At 30.0% G+C, this 18,607-nt stretch overlaps 1 protein-coding gene across 1 annotated transcript; it reads left to right on the top strand.

Moving 5' to 3' along the window:
* The first annotated feature begins 15,001 nt into the window (after positions 1 to 15,001).
* Positions 15,002 to 18,246, top strand: LOC136216787 (cytochrome P450 81Q32-like). The gene is made up of 2 exons (XM_066003346.1): positions 15,002 to 15,965; positions 17,525 to 18,246. The coding sequence occupies exons 1-2, from the start codon at positions 15,075 to 15,077 to the stop codon at positions 18,143 to 18,145; spliced, it is 1,512 nt and encodes a 503-aa protein (XP_065859418.1). The 5' UTR covers positions 15,002 to 15,074; the 3' UTR covers positions 18,146 to 18,246.
* Positions 18,247 to 18,607: the final 361 nt, after the last annotated feature.

Below are 18,607 nucleotides of genomic sequence, written 5' to 3'. Positions count from 1 at the left end.
CCCAACTAAGTCGATATCCAAATCAACGGGTCTAAATATTATTAAAAATAAAGTGATATAAAATATAGCTTATAAAAATGAGTGAAGTAACAAAAAAAACCAAAGTGACCAAGGTTTATCATTAATAAAAGAATTAAAAAATATAGGGTTAATTTTAAATAAATGTCATGTAGTTTCACATTTTTTGCAAAGCAATATTTGTGGTTGATAAAATTTTTATTTTTCTAAATTTAGCTGATAACGACCACAAAATGAAAATTTTCAAGAATTAAAGCTGTTTACTGTCATACTTACTATGGAACCACAATTTTTATTTTTCAAACTCATTTTTTGAGTTTTCTCGCTTTAAACATTAACTTTCTCTCTAATAAAAAAAACAACACCTGAATGACCTCAAACCAAAAAAGTTGATGAATTGAAGTTGTTTAAAATACTATTTAATTTTTAAAAAAATTCATTTTGAGGTCGTTATTAGCTAAATTTGAAACAATGAAAATTTTGCCAATCATATATATACCGATTTGTAAAAAATATAAAACCACAATGTTTTATTTGAAATTAACTAAAAAAAAATATAAAGAAGAACTCCACTAAAACCAAATTTTAATTGGGAAAAGAAATATGAAATTACAGTAGTATTTATATGAATGGTAAATGACTAAATGAATTTAATAAGTCATAATTAGACATAAAATGATTCGATTTAAGTCTAAGATGATTTTAATCTTTATTTTATGATATCAGGCAACTTTGCCATATGGAATCTCAGATATCCGAACCTACCCTCTAAAAAATAAAATGCGTAGTTTCTCCATATCTAAAATACAAGCCACACGACGGTGTACTAGAAGCTGGATTCGAGAAACCTCACAAGACCCAATCAAGAATCCAGTTATTGCCATAATTACTTCCGATCCTGAAAATCACGAGTCAAATGGCTTTAAGGAATATCAAGCCCCGATAGCTGGGCTTACTCTCTCTTATCAACAAGAGACATGTGGCTCACATTACTCTACAATCTATAATTGTCTTCTACAACTCAACATCAGTATAAATATAGTAAGCTCAGTTCGAGGTAAACAAGTTCATTACGCATTTACATTATAGCTTCAAATTGTCTTCTACATAAACTAATTTAGACATCAAAATAAAATGTATAAACGACCTCATTTTAACCTTGTTTCTATATAGTTACAGATTGACATATGCATTTTCAGAATTTCTCACGGGGCCAGTCCGAAGGCCTAGCCAATGCCCCGTGTGGCGCCGAGGTTTTTCCGATGCTCGGTCAGCCAATACCATCCGAATGGGTCTATCCTCTTTTAACTGAAGGCATCCCATCAATTCATATATCCGTAATCCGTCCCGGATGGGTTTATCGTGGTTAAACCCATCTCTCTCTCTCTCTCTCTCTCTATATATATATATATATATATATAGAGGTGAGATATAGTGTGACAAGGGATTAGGGTGTGACAAGGAGCTTATTGTGTGACATAACAAAACTACGTAGTTTTGATGATAATTAAAAAGAGCAATGTGGCAAATTTGTAAATAAAATGAAAAAGAGGATATAGAAAATTGTTTTATTTCTTTTCTTTAAAATACATTTCCTGATATCTTTAACATCTTTTTTCGAAAATTTTTATACTATTAGACTCGTCTAAATTAGACGGTCATTTTAAGATCCCTGAAGCTCAAGTAAAAAAAATTCCGGTGAACGGAATCCGGGTGGACGTTTTCTGGCGAGAAAAAAAGTGCCCAGAAAATTCTCAAAAAAATACAGAAAATGTAAAACATTATTCTAAGAAACTTTAATTCTTGGGTCGAAGCGGGATTTCTTACGGTTTAGTCCCAATAAAACGTTTTCCTTAATTTTATCCATTTTACATGCTTCAGCAATTTATTGGGTCAAAACTGTAAGGAATCTCGCTTTGAGCGAAGAATTAAAGTTTCTTAAAATGATGTTTTAAATGTTTTGAAATTTTTTAATAATTTTTTGGGCACGTTTTTTTGTCCTACTTACATTGTTCCAAATCAGCGTACCATTTGTTCCAACAGAAAATTGTTTTATTTCTTTTCTTTAAAATACATTTTTCCGATATTTCTAACCTCGTTTTTCGAAAAATTTTATACTATTAGACTCGTCTAAATTAGACGGTCATTTTAAGATCCCTGAAGTTCAAGTAAAAAAAATTCCGGTGAACGGAATCCGGGTAGGCGTTTTCTGGTGAGAAAAAAAGTGCCCAAAAAATTCTCAAAAAATTCCAGAAAATGTAAAACATTATTTTAAGAAATTTTAATTCTTGGGTCGAAGCAGTATTTCTTACGGTTTAATCCCAATAAAACTTGTTCCTTAATTTTATCCATTTTACATGCTTCAACAATTTATTGGGTCAAAACTATAAGGAATCTCGCTTTGAGCCAAAAATTAAAGTTTCTTAAAATGATGTTTTACATGTTTTGGAATTTTTTAATAATTTTCTGGGTATGTTTTTTTTGTCCTACTTACATTGTTCCAAATCAGTGTACCATTTGTTCCAACATAATACTTATATTGTTCCAACAGAAAAATGTTTTATTTCTTTTCTTTAAAATACATTTTCCCGATATTTCTAACCTTATTTTTCAAAAAATTTTATACTATTAGACGGTCATTTTAAGATCCCTGAAGCTCAAGTAAAAAAAATTCCGGTGAACGGAATCCGGGTGGGCGTTTTCTGACGAGACAAAAAGTGACCAGAAAATTCTCAAACAATTTCAAAAAATGTAAAATATTATTCTAAGAAATTTTAATTCTTGAGCCGAAGCGGGATTTCTTACGGTTTTGACCCAATAAATTGTTGAATAATGTAAAATGGATAAAATTAAGGAAAAAGTTTTATTGGGACTAAAACGTAAGAAATCCTACTTGGACTCAATAATTAAAGTTTCTCCAAATAATATTTTACATTTTCTGAAATTGTTTGAGAATTTTCTGGGTATTTTTGGGTTTATTTATCGGAAAACGCCCATCTAACCGCCGGATTCCGTTGATTTGGGACTAAACCGTAAGAAATCTCATTTTGAGTCAAGAATTAAAGTTTCTCAGAATAATGTTTTACATTTTAAAGAATTTTCTGGATATTTTTTTTTCACAGAAAAACAGATCGCCGGATTCCATTCACGGAAATTTTTTTACCCGAGCTTCTGGGATCTTAAAATGACCGTCTAATTAAGATGAGTCCGACGGTATAAAATTTTTTGAAAAACAAGATTGGAAAAGTTGGGAAAATGCATTTTAAAGAAAAAAAATAAAACAATTTTATCTTTCCTTTTATTTACAAATTTGCCACATCCTTTTGGTTAATTACAACATTGGTCATTGTCACACAATAAGAGAATCTCCAATGGAGTATAATAAACCACTCAATATACTCCATTGTATCATACTCTCCCATTAGAGAGAGTATGATAAAAAGTAATCATTATCAACCACTCAATGTTTATTGAGCTTTTGCTTATTTTTATATATGTATATTTTTATTTTTAAAATAATATGATTGATTTAATTAATTGGTGGATCAATTATGATTGGTTTAATTAATTGGCGGATCCTTAGTGATTGGTGAGTCCATTATGATTGAGTGGTTATAGAGTTTAACCATTGGAGTTACATAGTTTAATAAAATGAAGTTTATTAAATTGATGATGTGGCATGTACATTGAGTGGTGGTGAGTATAAACCATTGTGGATGCTCTTGTCACACCATAAGAAATGTGTCACACCTGATCTCATATATATATATATATAACCCGTACCATGGGTCCATCCAAAGTGTCCGTCGGGATTCCACCCGAACGGAGACATCCGCCTCCCTTTCCGAAAGCCGGATGCCCGATTCTCTTAGTCCCTTATGGACTAGGATGGATCACTTAAACCAGTCCCGATAACTGATCCAGGGATTGGCGGAGATCCGACGCCTGAGACCCTGTCCCCGTTACTCTACAATCTATACTATATATAATAGCGGAAGCAGAGAGAAATGAGGAGAAGTGTTTTAGAGGTCTTTTTGATGAGTTTGATGAGTTGTGAACGTAGTAAAAAATCAGATTAAAAAGATTTAATTAATTAAAAATTTAATTAATTAAAAATAACAGATTTATATTTATAATATATATTAAACAATTACTAGACTATTAATTAAAATAATAAAAGAAATCAAGAGTTACGAGAAGATGAAAAAACACAAAGCAAAAGAAATCCAAAAGTCACAAATAAACTTCTATATAAAGCATGATAGATAGTATTCCACCATTATATTCATTGGTCATAATAGATAGTATTATATTTCTGAAGGTAATTATTCGATTTTTTTTTCGTATGTTGTAGTTATTTTGTTCTCAATTATGTTGTTGGTTTATTTTTATTAAACAATAGTTGTTATAGTTTCATCTTTCAGATTCATTTCTGTTGTTACCCAGGTTCTATATCTCTCGCTATCTTATCATTGTTTTCTTTTTTATTTCTCTTTTTTTTTTCAAACTGATGTCGCCAATTGAAGAAATCCGACAGAAATAGAAGATCCATGGACAACTAAAATCAGAAAATACAAAAGTGTCAAAAATTACAATAAATTTTTACGTTTCTCAAGGTAATTATTCGATTTTTTTCATATGTTGTAGTTATTTTTGTTCTCAATTGTATTGTTGTTTATTTTTATTAAACAATAGTTGTTATAGTTTCATCTTTTGGAGATGAAATTCCATTTCTGTCGTTACCCAGATTTCATACATCTCGCTACTTTATCCATGTTTTCTTTTTTATTTGTTTTTTTTCAAAATGACTAAAATAAAATTTTGTATATTTGCATTCTTTTTTAGTATATGTTGCTAGGTGTTATCATTCGATTGTTAACTCTAGCTAAAATTTAGATTTTCGGCTTTTTATGAACTCAATTTTTAGCTTTAATTGACGTTAGATTAATTTTTCTAATTCGGAACCCGTTGAAATCCACTCATTTTTTAGTTTGAGTTTATCTAATTGATATGGATTGTATTTTTTATTTTTATGCATTTTGGTACAAATAGATATAAAGTTTCACACAATAGTTGTTCATTGAAGTTTGAGACATATTGAAAAAAATATTAAAGAGATATTGAAATATTATACTTACAATGAAGTTTATTTCAATTATAAATTATGTTATATTATTATTATTATTATTATTATCAAGAAGTTATTTTTTCCTAATTTTCTAGAAAAGGAGATTGTAAGCGTCTAATACACTTGATAAGATGTTTATTCTTCAAGATTGTGGATTATGCTAGATACGAATTCAAAATGAAGGTAAATAAAATTAAATTTTGATGCTCAAAATCCTAAAAATGTACATTAATTATGGGATATTGAGATAATTGTTTTTGCAATATTGGCTTATATAGCTTTTAACTATTATATTATGGTTCGTACAAAATTGTTAGTATTTCAAGAGTTTTTAACAGATGAAAATGAAACACGATCATAGGACAAGTTGCTGAAAAATATTAATTAAAAAAATATTATTATTTGAATCTCTTCAAATTCTCAAATGTTGAGCATAATGATTCTAATTAATATAATTAATTTCACATATTAATTATAAAACGTTTTTTTTTTTATACTGAGGGGTTACAATTGCGATTTAATTTTATTTAAGTAAAATTAATTTATGGACTTAATACTTCATTAATAAAAAAAATAAAATGTTTAATTAATAGGCAACAAATATTTTCACTCTTCTCTTTATATGCTTATATCTCGACATTCTCTCTTATTTTCAAAAAAAAAAAAAAGAACGAGAGGAAGATAGTTCTCTCCTAATTATCTTTTTTGTCCCTTCATTTTTATTTTCTATTCTTTTATTTGTTTTTCTTGCTTACAAAATTTAAGAATATATAATTATTAGAAAATATTAATGAAGTCAAATAAGTGATATCTACGAGCGTGACTGATATTCTATATAGTGAAAGAATGAAGAACAAATTGATTGAATGTCTTGATGAGATATTACGAGATGAAAATGAGAGAAATCATCACCTTACACTGATTCAATGAGATATATTGGGTTATTGTAGCAGAATGAATAATTGAATTCGAATACTTGGTGATCATGAAATTCCATCAAGCAAAATGATTATCATCAAGATGAATTTGTGACTAATTCTTACGAATTTTTTTTTTATATGTAACATATTGAATTGATAAAGTTTCTTCATATGCAACATTAGAAAAGTATTGATTGTAATAGTTTATAGAACATAGATTGTAATTTTTTTGTATCGTAGATATAATATTTAATTTTGATTGTAGTTTAATTCAATTTTTGGGTTTTCATTATATTATAATATATTTCTTAATTAATCTCCTATTTTATTATTATTGTTTCACAGAATTCCAAAATATGAAAATGTATTAAAATTCTTAAAAAGTACAAATCATTGAATTTTGTAAAAATAAATAAATAATTCACCTTTAATTAAAATTCTATAAAAAAATGAATCAATTATTTTCTTTTATTAATTTAATTTGAATTATCAATAAAAAAATATATATTAATTTCAAATATACATAATATAAATTTTTTTCATAGCATGATATAAGATTACTTAAAAGTAAATATATCAATTTATTTATTTATCTAAATTATATATAAATTTTCATATTTCGTGCATCGTATGGGTTTTCGACTAGTTTTAATAAATTTAAATATAACTAAATTCCTATGTAAACATTATTTAACCGAAAATGGTTGGGGTTTTTCAGTTAAACCTAAAGTAGCCGCAAACTTTATTTAATTAGTTGTAAAATAATGTTTTTTAAAGAAAAAAAACCTAAATAATGTTATCTCTTCTTCTCAGAAAAATAATGTTATCTCCTTTTAAAACATCCACCGAATATGCCTTTCTTTTTTTTTTTTTTTTTTCCAAATTCATCAAATTTCTTATCGATTTTTTACAAATGAATTTCTGCCATCAATTTAAAAATTATTTAAACGTTTTGCAGGGAGGTTGAATTATAAAAATCATTAAAATCCCCCTTTTAAGCAAGTTGCAAATAACACTTTTTCTTTTTTTTTTTAGATAGAATTGCAAATCATACTTCATCAACACCAAAACAAATAATTTATGTAATTATATTCACGTTTATATAGTTGACTAAAATTTAATTTATTTGTTGAGAAAAATAAATATCAGTTATGTAGTTTGTAGTTTAATGGAATTAGTAGGAAAAAAAAGCTAGTAGTTTTCTAAAATTTATGCTTTTTTATTTGATTCTAAACCTATATATTGGTTGTGTTTACGTTTAATTCAGTGGAAAGCTAATATGCTGATTATGTTGGTACTTCTTATTCGAATCAATTGTGTTATACATACTTTGTAAATACTTTGTGCAACCATCTTACTATCGGGAGCTCTAGTGTTATACACTGATTGGTGATATATAGCTATTCGATGTGTATGTATCAAATCTGGAACGGTACACTCGTTGGAGATATATAGCCATTGGACATGTATCATCCCTAGTGTATGCTTTATCTGATATTACATATCATAACCACTATAATAACTTTGAACTGTGGTTTTTTTATTTTTCACAAATATACATATAAACATAATTGCACTGACAGTGAAACATAGAAAATATAATATGCGAACTCATGGATATCTTTTTTTCTTACTATATTTTTTCCATCATAATCTAATTCACTTATATGGTGGGGTTCTTTTCGCCCGGAATTATCACATCAACCTAGAGATGATCCTTCCAATGTAGACACGTCAGATTATATTTCCAGAATAAGTTAAAGGTCCTAAGGATAAGTGGTGTCGAGAAATCATAATGTAAGTCTTATACTAGGAAAAAGCAAGATTGTCTATTTTTCATCTTATGGTCGCAAAGTACACATGATATGGAAGCATGTGTTATGGTGTTCAATCCTTTCTTGAAAAGAAAAGCATGCACTTTTTCTAACACCATGCATAAGCATAGGTTCAAATGTACCAAAACATCTAACATTAATCTACTCCATTTAGAGACGACATTCTGCTATAAAGGCACAAGGCTAAGTTGTATTTAACTTTCCATTCAGATTACTCTTAATCTTTTGTATGCACATATAGTGTATGTTATCATTTGCAACTATAATAAAATTACTTTAACAATTTTTGCAAGGAGGCTTCTATTATTAAACACACTCTTCAATTGTTCAAAAATAGCCTCATCCTTATCTTTGTTAACATGTGACAATAATAAGGGTAAACACTCGTGTGAGTGAGCTTTTCTCTGTTTGACATTCATTATAACATAACAACAAATGTCAACAAATAATATTTGCACCCATCTATTAGAAAAATTCATGAAACCTTTGTTAAATAATCATGTTCATAAAATACACGAAACATAAGTATTCTTAGATCCTACACTATCTCCGTGACCTAATATGTTTAACATAAACATCTCTTTGGACAAGTTTGGTAAGGGGATTCGAAACCATGTCATGAGTCAACACATACTTCATACTAACTTCTTTACATGCAATTAAGTCCCTAAGAAAGTGGCACTTAATCTTTCTATGGCATCTATGATCTTTAGAAAAAGCAATAGTAGATTGACTATCACTATTAACTACGATATGAGTATTAGAGGTAGTAACGTTTAGATGGTTCAAGAATCTGTTCAACCATACAACCTCTTGAAATGTTGATGAGTACGATATATACTCGACTTGCATGATGGATAATGCTACACACATATGTTTCTTGCTACTCCATGATATTTCACCATTACCTAACAAAAATGCATAGCATTACTGGACTTTCTTTGTCCAAGTCCAACTCACATGCCCAATTAGCATCTGTGTATCATCTGAGATTGAGATCTTTACCATGATAACACACATAATAACCTACAATTACTTTAACATACCTTAGTATACTCTTAACATCTGTCCAATGTGTTAGTCTTGGTTTGTACTGATACCTAATCACCATCTCAAATGTGTGATAGATATCAGGTCTTGTACACAATATAACATACACCAAACTACCTACGACACTAGAAAGAGAACGTGTTTCCTATGTTCCATCTCTTCTTATGTTTGGGGACACATATCTGTACTAAGGGCGACGTCCTTTTGTCATCAGGATATCTATGTATTTGTGACCACATATATTGAATCGATCAAGAACCTTGTTGATATAGGTCTGTTGAGACAGAGCCAACAATTTCTTCGAACAATATCTGGTCTCACTACTTTTCCTAGGGTCTTCTTTGGGTGCTTCACCCCTTCTGGTTTTTGGTTTCCACTGTCAATCCCCTGATGACCTAATACAATGCTCCTATCTAGCTTTATGACATGGTTTTTTTGAAAATCCAACCTCGATCATAGGCCAACCCTCCACATTAGGCCTAGATCCTGCCCCAAATATGATTCCTCCCCCAAATCCAATTCCAACATGCATAGGAAAAGAAAATAATGTGTTATATCCAAGAGACGGATTTCCAGAGGGTGGTTCCATCGGATAACCTCTATAAGGCCCCATTTGTGCTTGAATTCTTCTCATAAACTGCTTTGTGGATTCTCTAATCTCTTGCCTATGTGAGGCATCAAAGTCCTCCTAACATGCGATGTCCTCGACTTGCCCTTCATTGGTAGCTTACCTTTATTTACTATGGGATCTCCATCTATTATGTGCGTCAATGGAACTGATGTATCCATTTTGGAATCTCAACTCCACGTTCATCGCACCAGTTGATGTAGACTAAAAGTTTAAGAATGGGTTTGAATGAAATAGTCTCAACCCTACCTCTGAAATCCGAGTAATCTGCAAAACAAAGGAGCAGCCGACTCATCGGCGTAAGCACTCTAACGCTCAAGTCAGTACAATACTCAAATCCGCCAGAGTAATGTAAAAAGTTAAGGCTAGAGACTGTTTATATAGACAATATAGCTTTTAGATGTGTCAAACTGTTACTAGGATACATGTCATTTTTCCAAACAAACCTTTAAACGTGATGTAACCTTGATATTTTGAGTGAGGTAGACACAACCACCTCTTCCCGCCGGATCCTTCCTAAACTACATCGGGGGATGATTACGGACTTGCTATTTCAGGAGCACATTCGGCCGACTCTCTTGGAAACTCTCTTATGGACCTTAAGCCCAAACCCGATAGCAATTTTATTAAGTTAGGTTGATTTTTTTATTTAAATATTTGCATTTTTTTCTTCTCTTTCCCTATTCAATTTGAAAACAATTTTATTAAAAAATATTAAAATTAAAAAAATATTGTAATTTAAGTTTCGTTTGACCCAAGTAATCATATAATAAAATGGGAATCGGATCCCCTCCTGTTGAATTAAAACAGGAGGGGATCTGTTATTAAAATCTCAGCCCCTTGGTTGAATTTAAGGGCTGAGATTTTAAATTAATTAGTGCACCGTTTTTTTTAAGTTAAAAGTACCCACACTTTTGTTTTTGTTTTTACCCTTACTTATTCTTCTCTTAAAAGTTTAAAAGTAAAAGAGTGGATTTCACCTTGGCTTTTTTGTTCTCTATTGGTTCTCTTTTTTTTCATCTCTTCAAATTTATATTTCAGTGAATAAAAGTGGATATCTAACTCTAGCAAAATTAAATCATAAAATGAATCATATGACCAAAAACTCCATACTTAAGGTATTAAAAATTGCTAGATAATGCAAACAAATATCAATTGAACAAGGGATAAGATGTAAAAATATCCTAATAATGTTTATATTTAGAAGCAATTTTATTCCTAACGTTTAAAATGGTGCAATTGTACCCAACGTTGGCAGCCAGAGCTACTTTACTCCTAACGTTGATAAATTGGGTAAATTGGAGAAATTATTGATCAAATTGTTTTCTCAATTAGAATCTTGTCATCTACACTGCACATGTGCGTCATTTTACCACTAATTAGTAACAGATCACAAACATATGATTAAACGTGAAATTTTAAAAAAATAAAAATATATTGTATTTTGTATTTTGTATTTTGTACGAGTTGGAATTGGTGCAAAACGACCCACAAAATATCCGTGTTTTATAATAATGTATAAATTGATCCAACTTGCCAATGTTATGGATAAAATTGTTATTGGCAGCCAACGTTAAGGGTAAAATTACATTATTTTAAATGTTAATGATAAAATTGCTCCTTTCTGTAAATGTTAAGAGTATTGTTAAGAGAATTTTTGTACTTTATCGCATTAAATAAATACGTTTGGTTATTTACGCAAAATGACTAATCGTTGATGAGACTGACCATTAATCACCTCAAAGAAACTAAAAGAATTGATTATTGTGAATATAAAAGAAATCAGTTTCAGACTTAATTAACAAAATAAATCTAATTAAATGAGACTTCTATTTAGTCTTTTTAGTAATTTTAAGAGAAGGATAAGTAAGGATAAAATAAAATAAACTGCTAGTGTTTTTAACTTTAAAAAAAACGGAGTACTAATTGATTTAAAATCTCAGCCCTTAAATTAAACCAAGGGCTGAGATTTTAATAACATATCCCCTCCTGTTTTAGTTCAACTGGAGGGGATCCGATTCCAATAAAATGTGAAAAAACAAAATAAAATGTTTAAGGTTAACATATATAAACACTGATTTTTCAAAACACTTAGGAATAAAACGAAAAAAAAAGCCAGCTTAGGCATTGCTTGGATGGGGGTTAGAGAAGGTTTATTAAAGGGAGTTTTTATATGTAACCTTGTTTGGCTAGGAGTTTAATAGAGAGTAAGATTTTTTCAAGATTAAATGGGGTTTAAGTGGAGATTTTATAACCTTGAAATACCTCCAATTTCAGTCCCACCAAATTGGTGGGATCCGGAGGTTACAGAAAATAATTAGTAACATATTTATATAACCTCCCTTTATAAAACCTTCCAAACAAACAAGGTTAATTATTTAACCTCATAATTCTGTACCCTCAATCCAAGCAAGATTTCCTTAATAACCTCCTCTCCCTTCCCCTCCCCTCCCCTCCCCTCCCCCTACTTTAATGAACCTTCATTAACCCCCATCCAAACAATGCCTAAGAAGAAGTCATATATAAATATAATTAATGAATTATTTGAGGAATAATGCAGTTTTTTAATAATTCATGGTCATGTGATTTCTATTTTTGTGTAAATTTTGAAATAATTATATTTCACAGCTTTTTTCTTTTATTGGCTTATTTTATTTTATTTTCTAATAATTAAAAAGAAAAATCATAATCGGAAAGATTGGAGTTGCTTTTCTATCTACCAAGTACTGTGCAATGGTTCACCAAATTACTACTTTTTATGGGATTGACAGTGTATAAAAATAACTGCTAGTAATAACATATCGAAATTGGTAACTCCTTCAATGTTTCCGACTCGTAACCATTCATTTCTGGGGTTTTCGGGTTGTCACGCATTAATTATTTTTATTATTTCAGTTTTGATCGGGAGAGAAAACTGATAAGGGCAAAAATGTCGATATGGAGGCGGTAACAAGTAATTTGAGGACGGTGAATAGCAATCCACTATTAAAATGATCGGACGAGCCATGTGAATCAGTGATACGTTCCTAATAAAATATGATGGAAATGCAATCACCTCACACACTCAGACCAATGAAATAGATATGTTAATTTCCAAATGTAAGCATCTCGATTTACGCGGTTATATTTAGCATATATCAAATCTGTGTGGTTCCAATATGTTACGTACTTCCGACCTTGTTTTTTTAGCTAGGCCACACAATTTGTGACCAATGAGATAGACGCTAATTCCCAAAAGCAAGCATCCCGATTTGCGCAGTTATAGTTAGCATATACTAATCTGTGTAGTTCCGATAGGTTATGCACTTCCAACCTTGTTTTTTTAGCTAGGTCACAAAATATGTGTTTTTTGAAAAATTTGTTTTCTTGTTTTATCGTGTTTACATTTTTTCTGCCTTTTTTATCTGTTCGTTTTTTGTGTTTTTTTTGGATTTTTTTCGTTTTCCTATTTTATTATGCGAATTATAATAATATTTTAGAATAAATATATTTTTTAAATTGATATAGAAAGAATAAAAAAAATATGCAAATATTTGAATTTAAAAACTAACTCAATCCAATCAATCAATTTCTTATATGGATAAATCCAACCCATGAATAAAACCTTAGAATAAAAATATATGAGTTGAATTGGGTTGGGTTGGTTAGCTTTTATAAATTCCTAATCAGAATAGTAAAAATTTGAATCTGAAAATTCTCAAATCGATGAAATCAATATATTTTTGTGATTACTGTCTCGTTTCACCTCTTAAACATGTAGAAAACACACTAAAATAATAATATTCACCGATAATAAAATCAAAACAACTATTGTCTCAATTTACTCAATAAAACAACAAAAAAATTCATGTTCGTGGATCAAGAACTGACAACACGAGATATTTGTCTAAGGTTGTCTCTTATAGAGGAAGAACTGTCCCATAATAGTCCATATACGAATACATGTTTAAGGCTCTCTTATAGAGGAGGAACCTGTTGAGAAGATTGCAGTGAAAGCACGAACCACCACGATCTCGTATTATCCGTCACGAATCACCAACGTCGAGATTAACCGGGGGATGAAAAAGATAAGTTCACGAACTAAGAGTGGATAACTGGGAGAGAGAGAGAGAGAGAGAGAGAGAGAGAGAGAGAGTCAGAAGGATGACAATATATTTGTGTCTCTTTAGACTGAATGTAGACTTTATGAGATTGACGTTTTATGTCATTTAAACTATCTATTTATAGCTTACGGATCATAACAAACCATAACCGTAATCTTTTATCTCTTTAGATGGATTCGACCCATTGCTATTATGGCGTAACTATTATTCAGCCCATGACCTGATGAATAATGTTAATACCCGACTAATTTTCTATTAATTCTCAAATATGATATCCGTCCGATTAACGTTTAACATCTTCTACAATCTTAAAATTAATTAGTAAATAATTCACGAAATTCTTTTAATTATTTAGTCGGCAATTTTTTTTTTATTGGAGCTTAATAATAAAGATAACAATTTATGTAAGATATGAAATTATCTTTTGTGTTGAATGATCAATTATTTAATTATTGACTTGAATATTTCCTTAGTTAGCTGAAAATCCTCCTCGTTGTATTTTATCATTTATTTTTTTTTTATTTTTTTATAGGCGAATCTATTTGGTTCAACAGTTAATATTTACTATTTGTTGTTGTTACGTGTTTTTTATTTGCTATTGTTGGTATCTCTTAAAAAAATCATTTTGTTATTGTCCCAATAAAAACATTCTCGACGTTTTCCGATCATCTTCTTATTGACGTAACATTTAATCATCAACTAATGTTAAAATAGGCACCATATTTTATCATTAGAAAACAATATCACTAAACAAATTTATTTGAAAGAATGTTGTAAAACCATAAAAAAAAAAACTAGAGAAAAATATTCAAATGTTCAATTTTTATTTTATGAACTAATATGTGAACAATATTTTAAAATGAAATGTAAAAAATAGTAGCCATTATTTTCAGAATTATAAGCATTATAAAATATTTTCAAAGCAATTCCGGTGAAAAAATGATCGAAAAACTTTAAAATAATTTCATTGAAACTAAAATAAATTTAAGTGATTTTATTAAGACAAATTAATTTTTTATAACATTTTTAAATTTTTTGTGCTAATTATCCTAAATTGCAATTTAGGGTGTTGTATAAGTTTTTCCTTTTCTAGAGCCTTTTATGCCCTTTTTATTTCACATTGAATGATTAATTGGTGACCCAATAAAAAAGAAAATATAGAAAAAGTGGATTCATAAAAGTTGAATTAATTAAGTAAGTTGAATTATTTTCTTTTAATATCACATAATTTTACACATGCTATTAACATGAAATTCCATGTGACAAAACTAATAATTGACATAATATATATAGTCCCCCTACTATGCAATTAGCATCCCAATTCATCTCTTAGCCAATTTATCAAAATACACTTCCTACTTCCATACATATATAGTTCATATATCTAACACCATGATTCTTTACCTAATTTACCTAATTGTGCTATTTTTTACCCTATATGTAATCACCAATCATTTCCTCATCAAAATTCGAAATTTTCCGCCTACCATCTTCCCGATGATCCCCATTATCGGCCATCTTCACCATCTTAAGAAACCCCTCCATCGATTTTTTAGTCATCTATCTGAAAAATACGGTCCGATACTCCTTTTACAGCTCGGACACCGTCGTGTTCTTCTGGTTTCTTCCCCATCTCTCGCTGAAGAATGTCTTACGAAAAATGACCTCATTTTCGCCAACCGCCCCAATATTCTCATTGGTAAACACCTTGGTTATGATTGCACAAGTATTGCTTGGGCACCTTACGGAAGCCTATGGCGCAGTCTCCGCAAACTATCTTCCGTCGAAATTTTTTCCTCCCAACGTCTACAATTGCTCTCTAACATACGGAACGATGAGGTTAGATCGATGATTAGTCGTATATATAACAATAAAGATGGCATTGTGGATCTGAATGCCATCTTTTTCGAGCTTATGTTGAATGTGATGATGAGGATGATTTCCGGAAAGAAGTATTACGGGGCGAATGTGGAAGAAGCGGAGGAGGTAGAGAGGTTTCGAAAGATCGTGACGGAGACATTTTTCTTGGCTAATACAAATATGGGGGATTATTTGCCTTGGTTGGGTGCAATAAAAGGGGAAGGGAAGAAATTTGAGGAGGTGCGCCAAAAGAGAGATGGGTTTATACAATATTTGATTGATGAACATAGAAAAAGAATGGCTAGTGATTCTCCGTGTCAGAATGACGAGAGAAACGCGACTTTGATTCCGGTGTTGTTATCATTGCAAAAATCTGATCCTGACGGCTTCTACACCGACGGAACTATTAAAAGTCTTCTCTTGGTAAGACTCTGTTTTTTGTCACTTAATTTCAATAGCTTAAGTAAATTATGTGATACTGAATTTTTTTTATCTAAACCTTTTAAGTTGAACGCAATTTGAGAGGATTCGAATCTAATAGTAATACTAAAAAAAAAATCCTAAAAGATGAAAGATATTTTTGACTTTATTTTTGCTCGTTAGTGGCTATGATAATATTAATGAATTTCAACATCTTTTAAAATATGGTAAATAATTTATTAGTTCTCTTCTTTTTACTTAACACACTGTTTAATACCTAATTTTGAAAAACACACATTGTTAACCTTTTGGTCATTCTGTCTAAGTTTAAAGATTTTTTACTGTTATATTCAGCATAAATATAGACAGACAGAAAATAACAGAGTAGCATGCTCATTTTGTATCGCATTATGGTTGTCCTGAAAGCTAAGATATATGTTTGGTTCAAAATCTAAAAAAAATACACAAAATGACCAAAGAGTTAATATTGACAAAATATATGGATCTTATAATGTATTTTTCAAAATAAAATGACTAAACCGTATCTTATGTAAAAAGATAGGGATTAATAAATTATTTAACCCTTAAAATATATTATTCACCTTTATCATTTTTATCTCTATTAATTGGTGTTTTTTTTTTTTGTTAGAGATAAGTATAAAAACCAATATTATGTTTTACAACGGTTTAATTTTTTAAGTCAAACCGTTCCTTAGTGTGGTATCGGATATTAAATGTTCGATGCTTAGTGTGGTATCGGATATTAAATGTTCGATGGTTTAAATTATGAGTTTATATTGTACACATTTTAAATTTAAAAGATATTTACGTATAAAGTGTGTAAAAGATAATAATAATAATAATAATAATAATAATAATAATAAGTTATAAATGTATCTTACTCGTAATCTTATAAAGAAAAAAATATAAATTTGTATTTTTCTTTTTACATTTATAAACCTAAAATAGACGAAGGAACCAACCTAACATTTGACAAAATAAAATTAAAATATACATCGTGATGTATTTTTAAATTTGCAGTTTAGATCCTAGATGCTAAATAATTATTTATGACATGAAACAATTGTCTTTGATGCATTGTATTTAATTTTAGACAGTGACCATTAGATTTAAATTTATTAGAATTTTAAAATAGTGATAAAATTATCGTAAGACATAAATTTAGCAAAATTAAATTTAACGGTGACTGATCACTGTTAATTGTTTAGTCATATTTGATAGGTGTAAGTTTCCAACATGATTTAAAAAGGAAAGTGATTGGCACAACATTTTTTATATTTTTGTTGCATTTATATGATATATGATCATATGAAATATGTAGATAACATTAACTGATTGTAATATTGACATTGTTGATATATAATATTCGTACAATCATATTTGAGGTTCAATAGTCTGAAGTACGTAACTTGACTGATACAACACGTTTCACATTAATTGTCATTCATGTTATAACCCAAGTATGATGTAATAACTACATAATTGACATTTGTGTTTAATGAATCTCCTAAAAGAGTAAATTTGTCATTGTCTTTACACAGACTCTACTAGGAGCAGGAACTGATACTTCATCATCAACAATGGAATGGGGAATGTCACTTCTAGTAAACAATCCCGAAATTCTAAAAAAAGCACAGAATGAAATCGACACAGTTATCGGACATGATCAACTAATGACCGAATCAGATGTGTCACGACTTCCATATCTACAATGTGTCATAAATGAAGTAATGAGAATGTACCCAGCAACTCCAATGCTACTTCCTCATGAATCATCAGAAGATTGCTACGTAGGAGGCTATCGAGTGCCACGTGGCACGATGTTGATAGTCAACGCGTGGGCAATACAAAATGATCCAAAAGTTTGGGAAGAGCCTAAAAAATTTAAGCCAGAGAGATTTGTGGGATTTAATGCGATTAAAGATGGATTCAAATTGATGCCTTTTGGAGTAGGGAGAAGAAGATGCCCAGGGGATGCCTTGGCCTTGCGCATAATTGGTTTTTCCTTAGGTTCAATCCTTCAATGCTTTGATTGGGAAAGGGTTGGCCAAGAAATGGTGGATATGACTGAGGGTTTTGGGCTCACAATGCCCAAGGCTGAGCCATTACGGGTTAAATGTAAGCCACGCTCGTCTATGTTGAAACTTCTTTCTCAAATATGAGATAGTCACAGTTCCTATCTATGATTTTAAAATATGTTGTTTGCAACGCAATTTTGTTATGAAAGAAATAAAATATTAAATGTGGGTTTGCCATTCTTTTATAGCACCTTTCTATTGATTTATTATAAAAGTAAAAGTTATAATATTTTATCAGAATTGATAAATAAATGTTAATAGGCATTTAAAAAAAAATTAGCTGCTATTGATGACATATACAAGTTATACACACACCTTGCTATCCTATTGCCTTTCACACCAAATTATCTCTCACTCTCACAGTTATAGCGGCTAGAAAATGTTATTTTCAATTAGTTAGCCTTTTAGTTTGTAATTACATTTTTGTCCTTACTTTACCTTTCGGTTCTACATCTCTATATAACAGTAGTGTTCACATGAACCCTAATGACCACGGTGAATTTGGTCATTCACCGTTAGATGTAAGCTGATTAAAATCAGCCTAAA

The sequence above is a fragment of the Euphorbia lathyris genome, chromosome 2 (assembly GCF_963576675.1).
Source record: "Euphorbia lathyris chromosome 2, ddEupLath1.1, whole genome shotgun sequence".
NCBI classification, from domain to species: Eukaryota; Viridiplantae; Streptophyta; class Magnoliopsida; order Malpighiales; family Euphorbiaceae; genus Euphorbia; species Euphorbia lathyris.
Note: the sequence above shows the minus strand (reverse complement) of the source record. Positions and strands in the feature narration are given on the sequence as shown.

Excerpts from the sequence above, each read along its gene's own strand:
- LOC136216787 (XM_066003346.1), top strand. The coding sequence starts at position 15,075 with ATGATTCTTTACCTAATTTACCTAATTGTGCTATTTTTTACCCTATAT. Across the intron at positions 15,966-17,524 it reads CTATTAAAAGTCTTCTCTTG|ACTCTACTAGGAGCAGGAAC; the intron begins GTAAGACTCTGT and ends GTCTTTACACAG.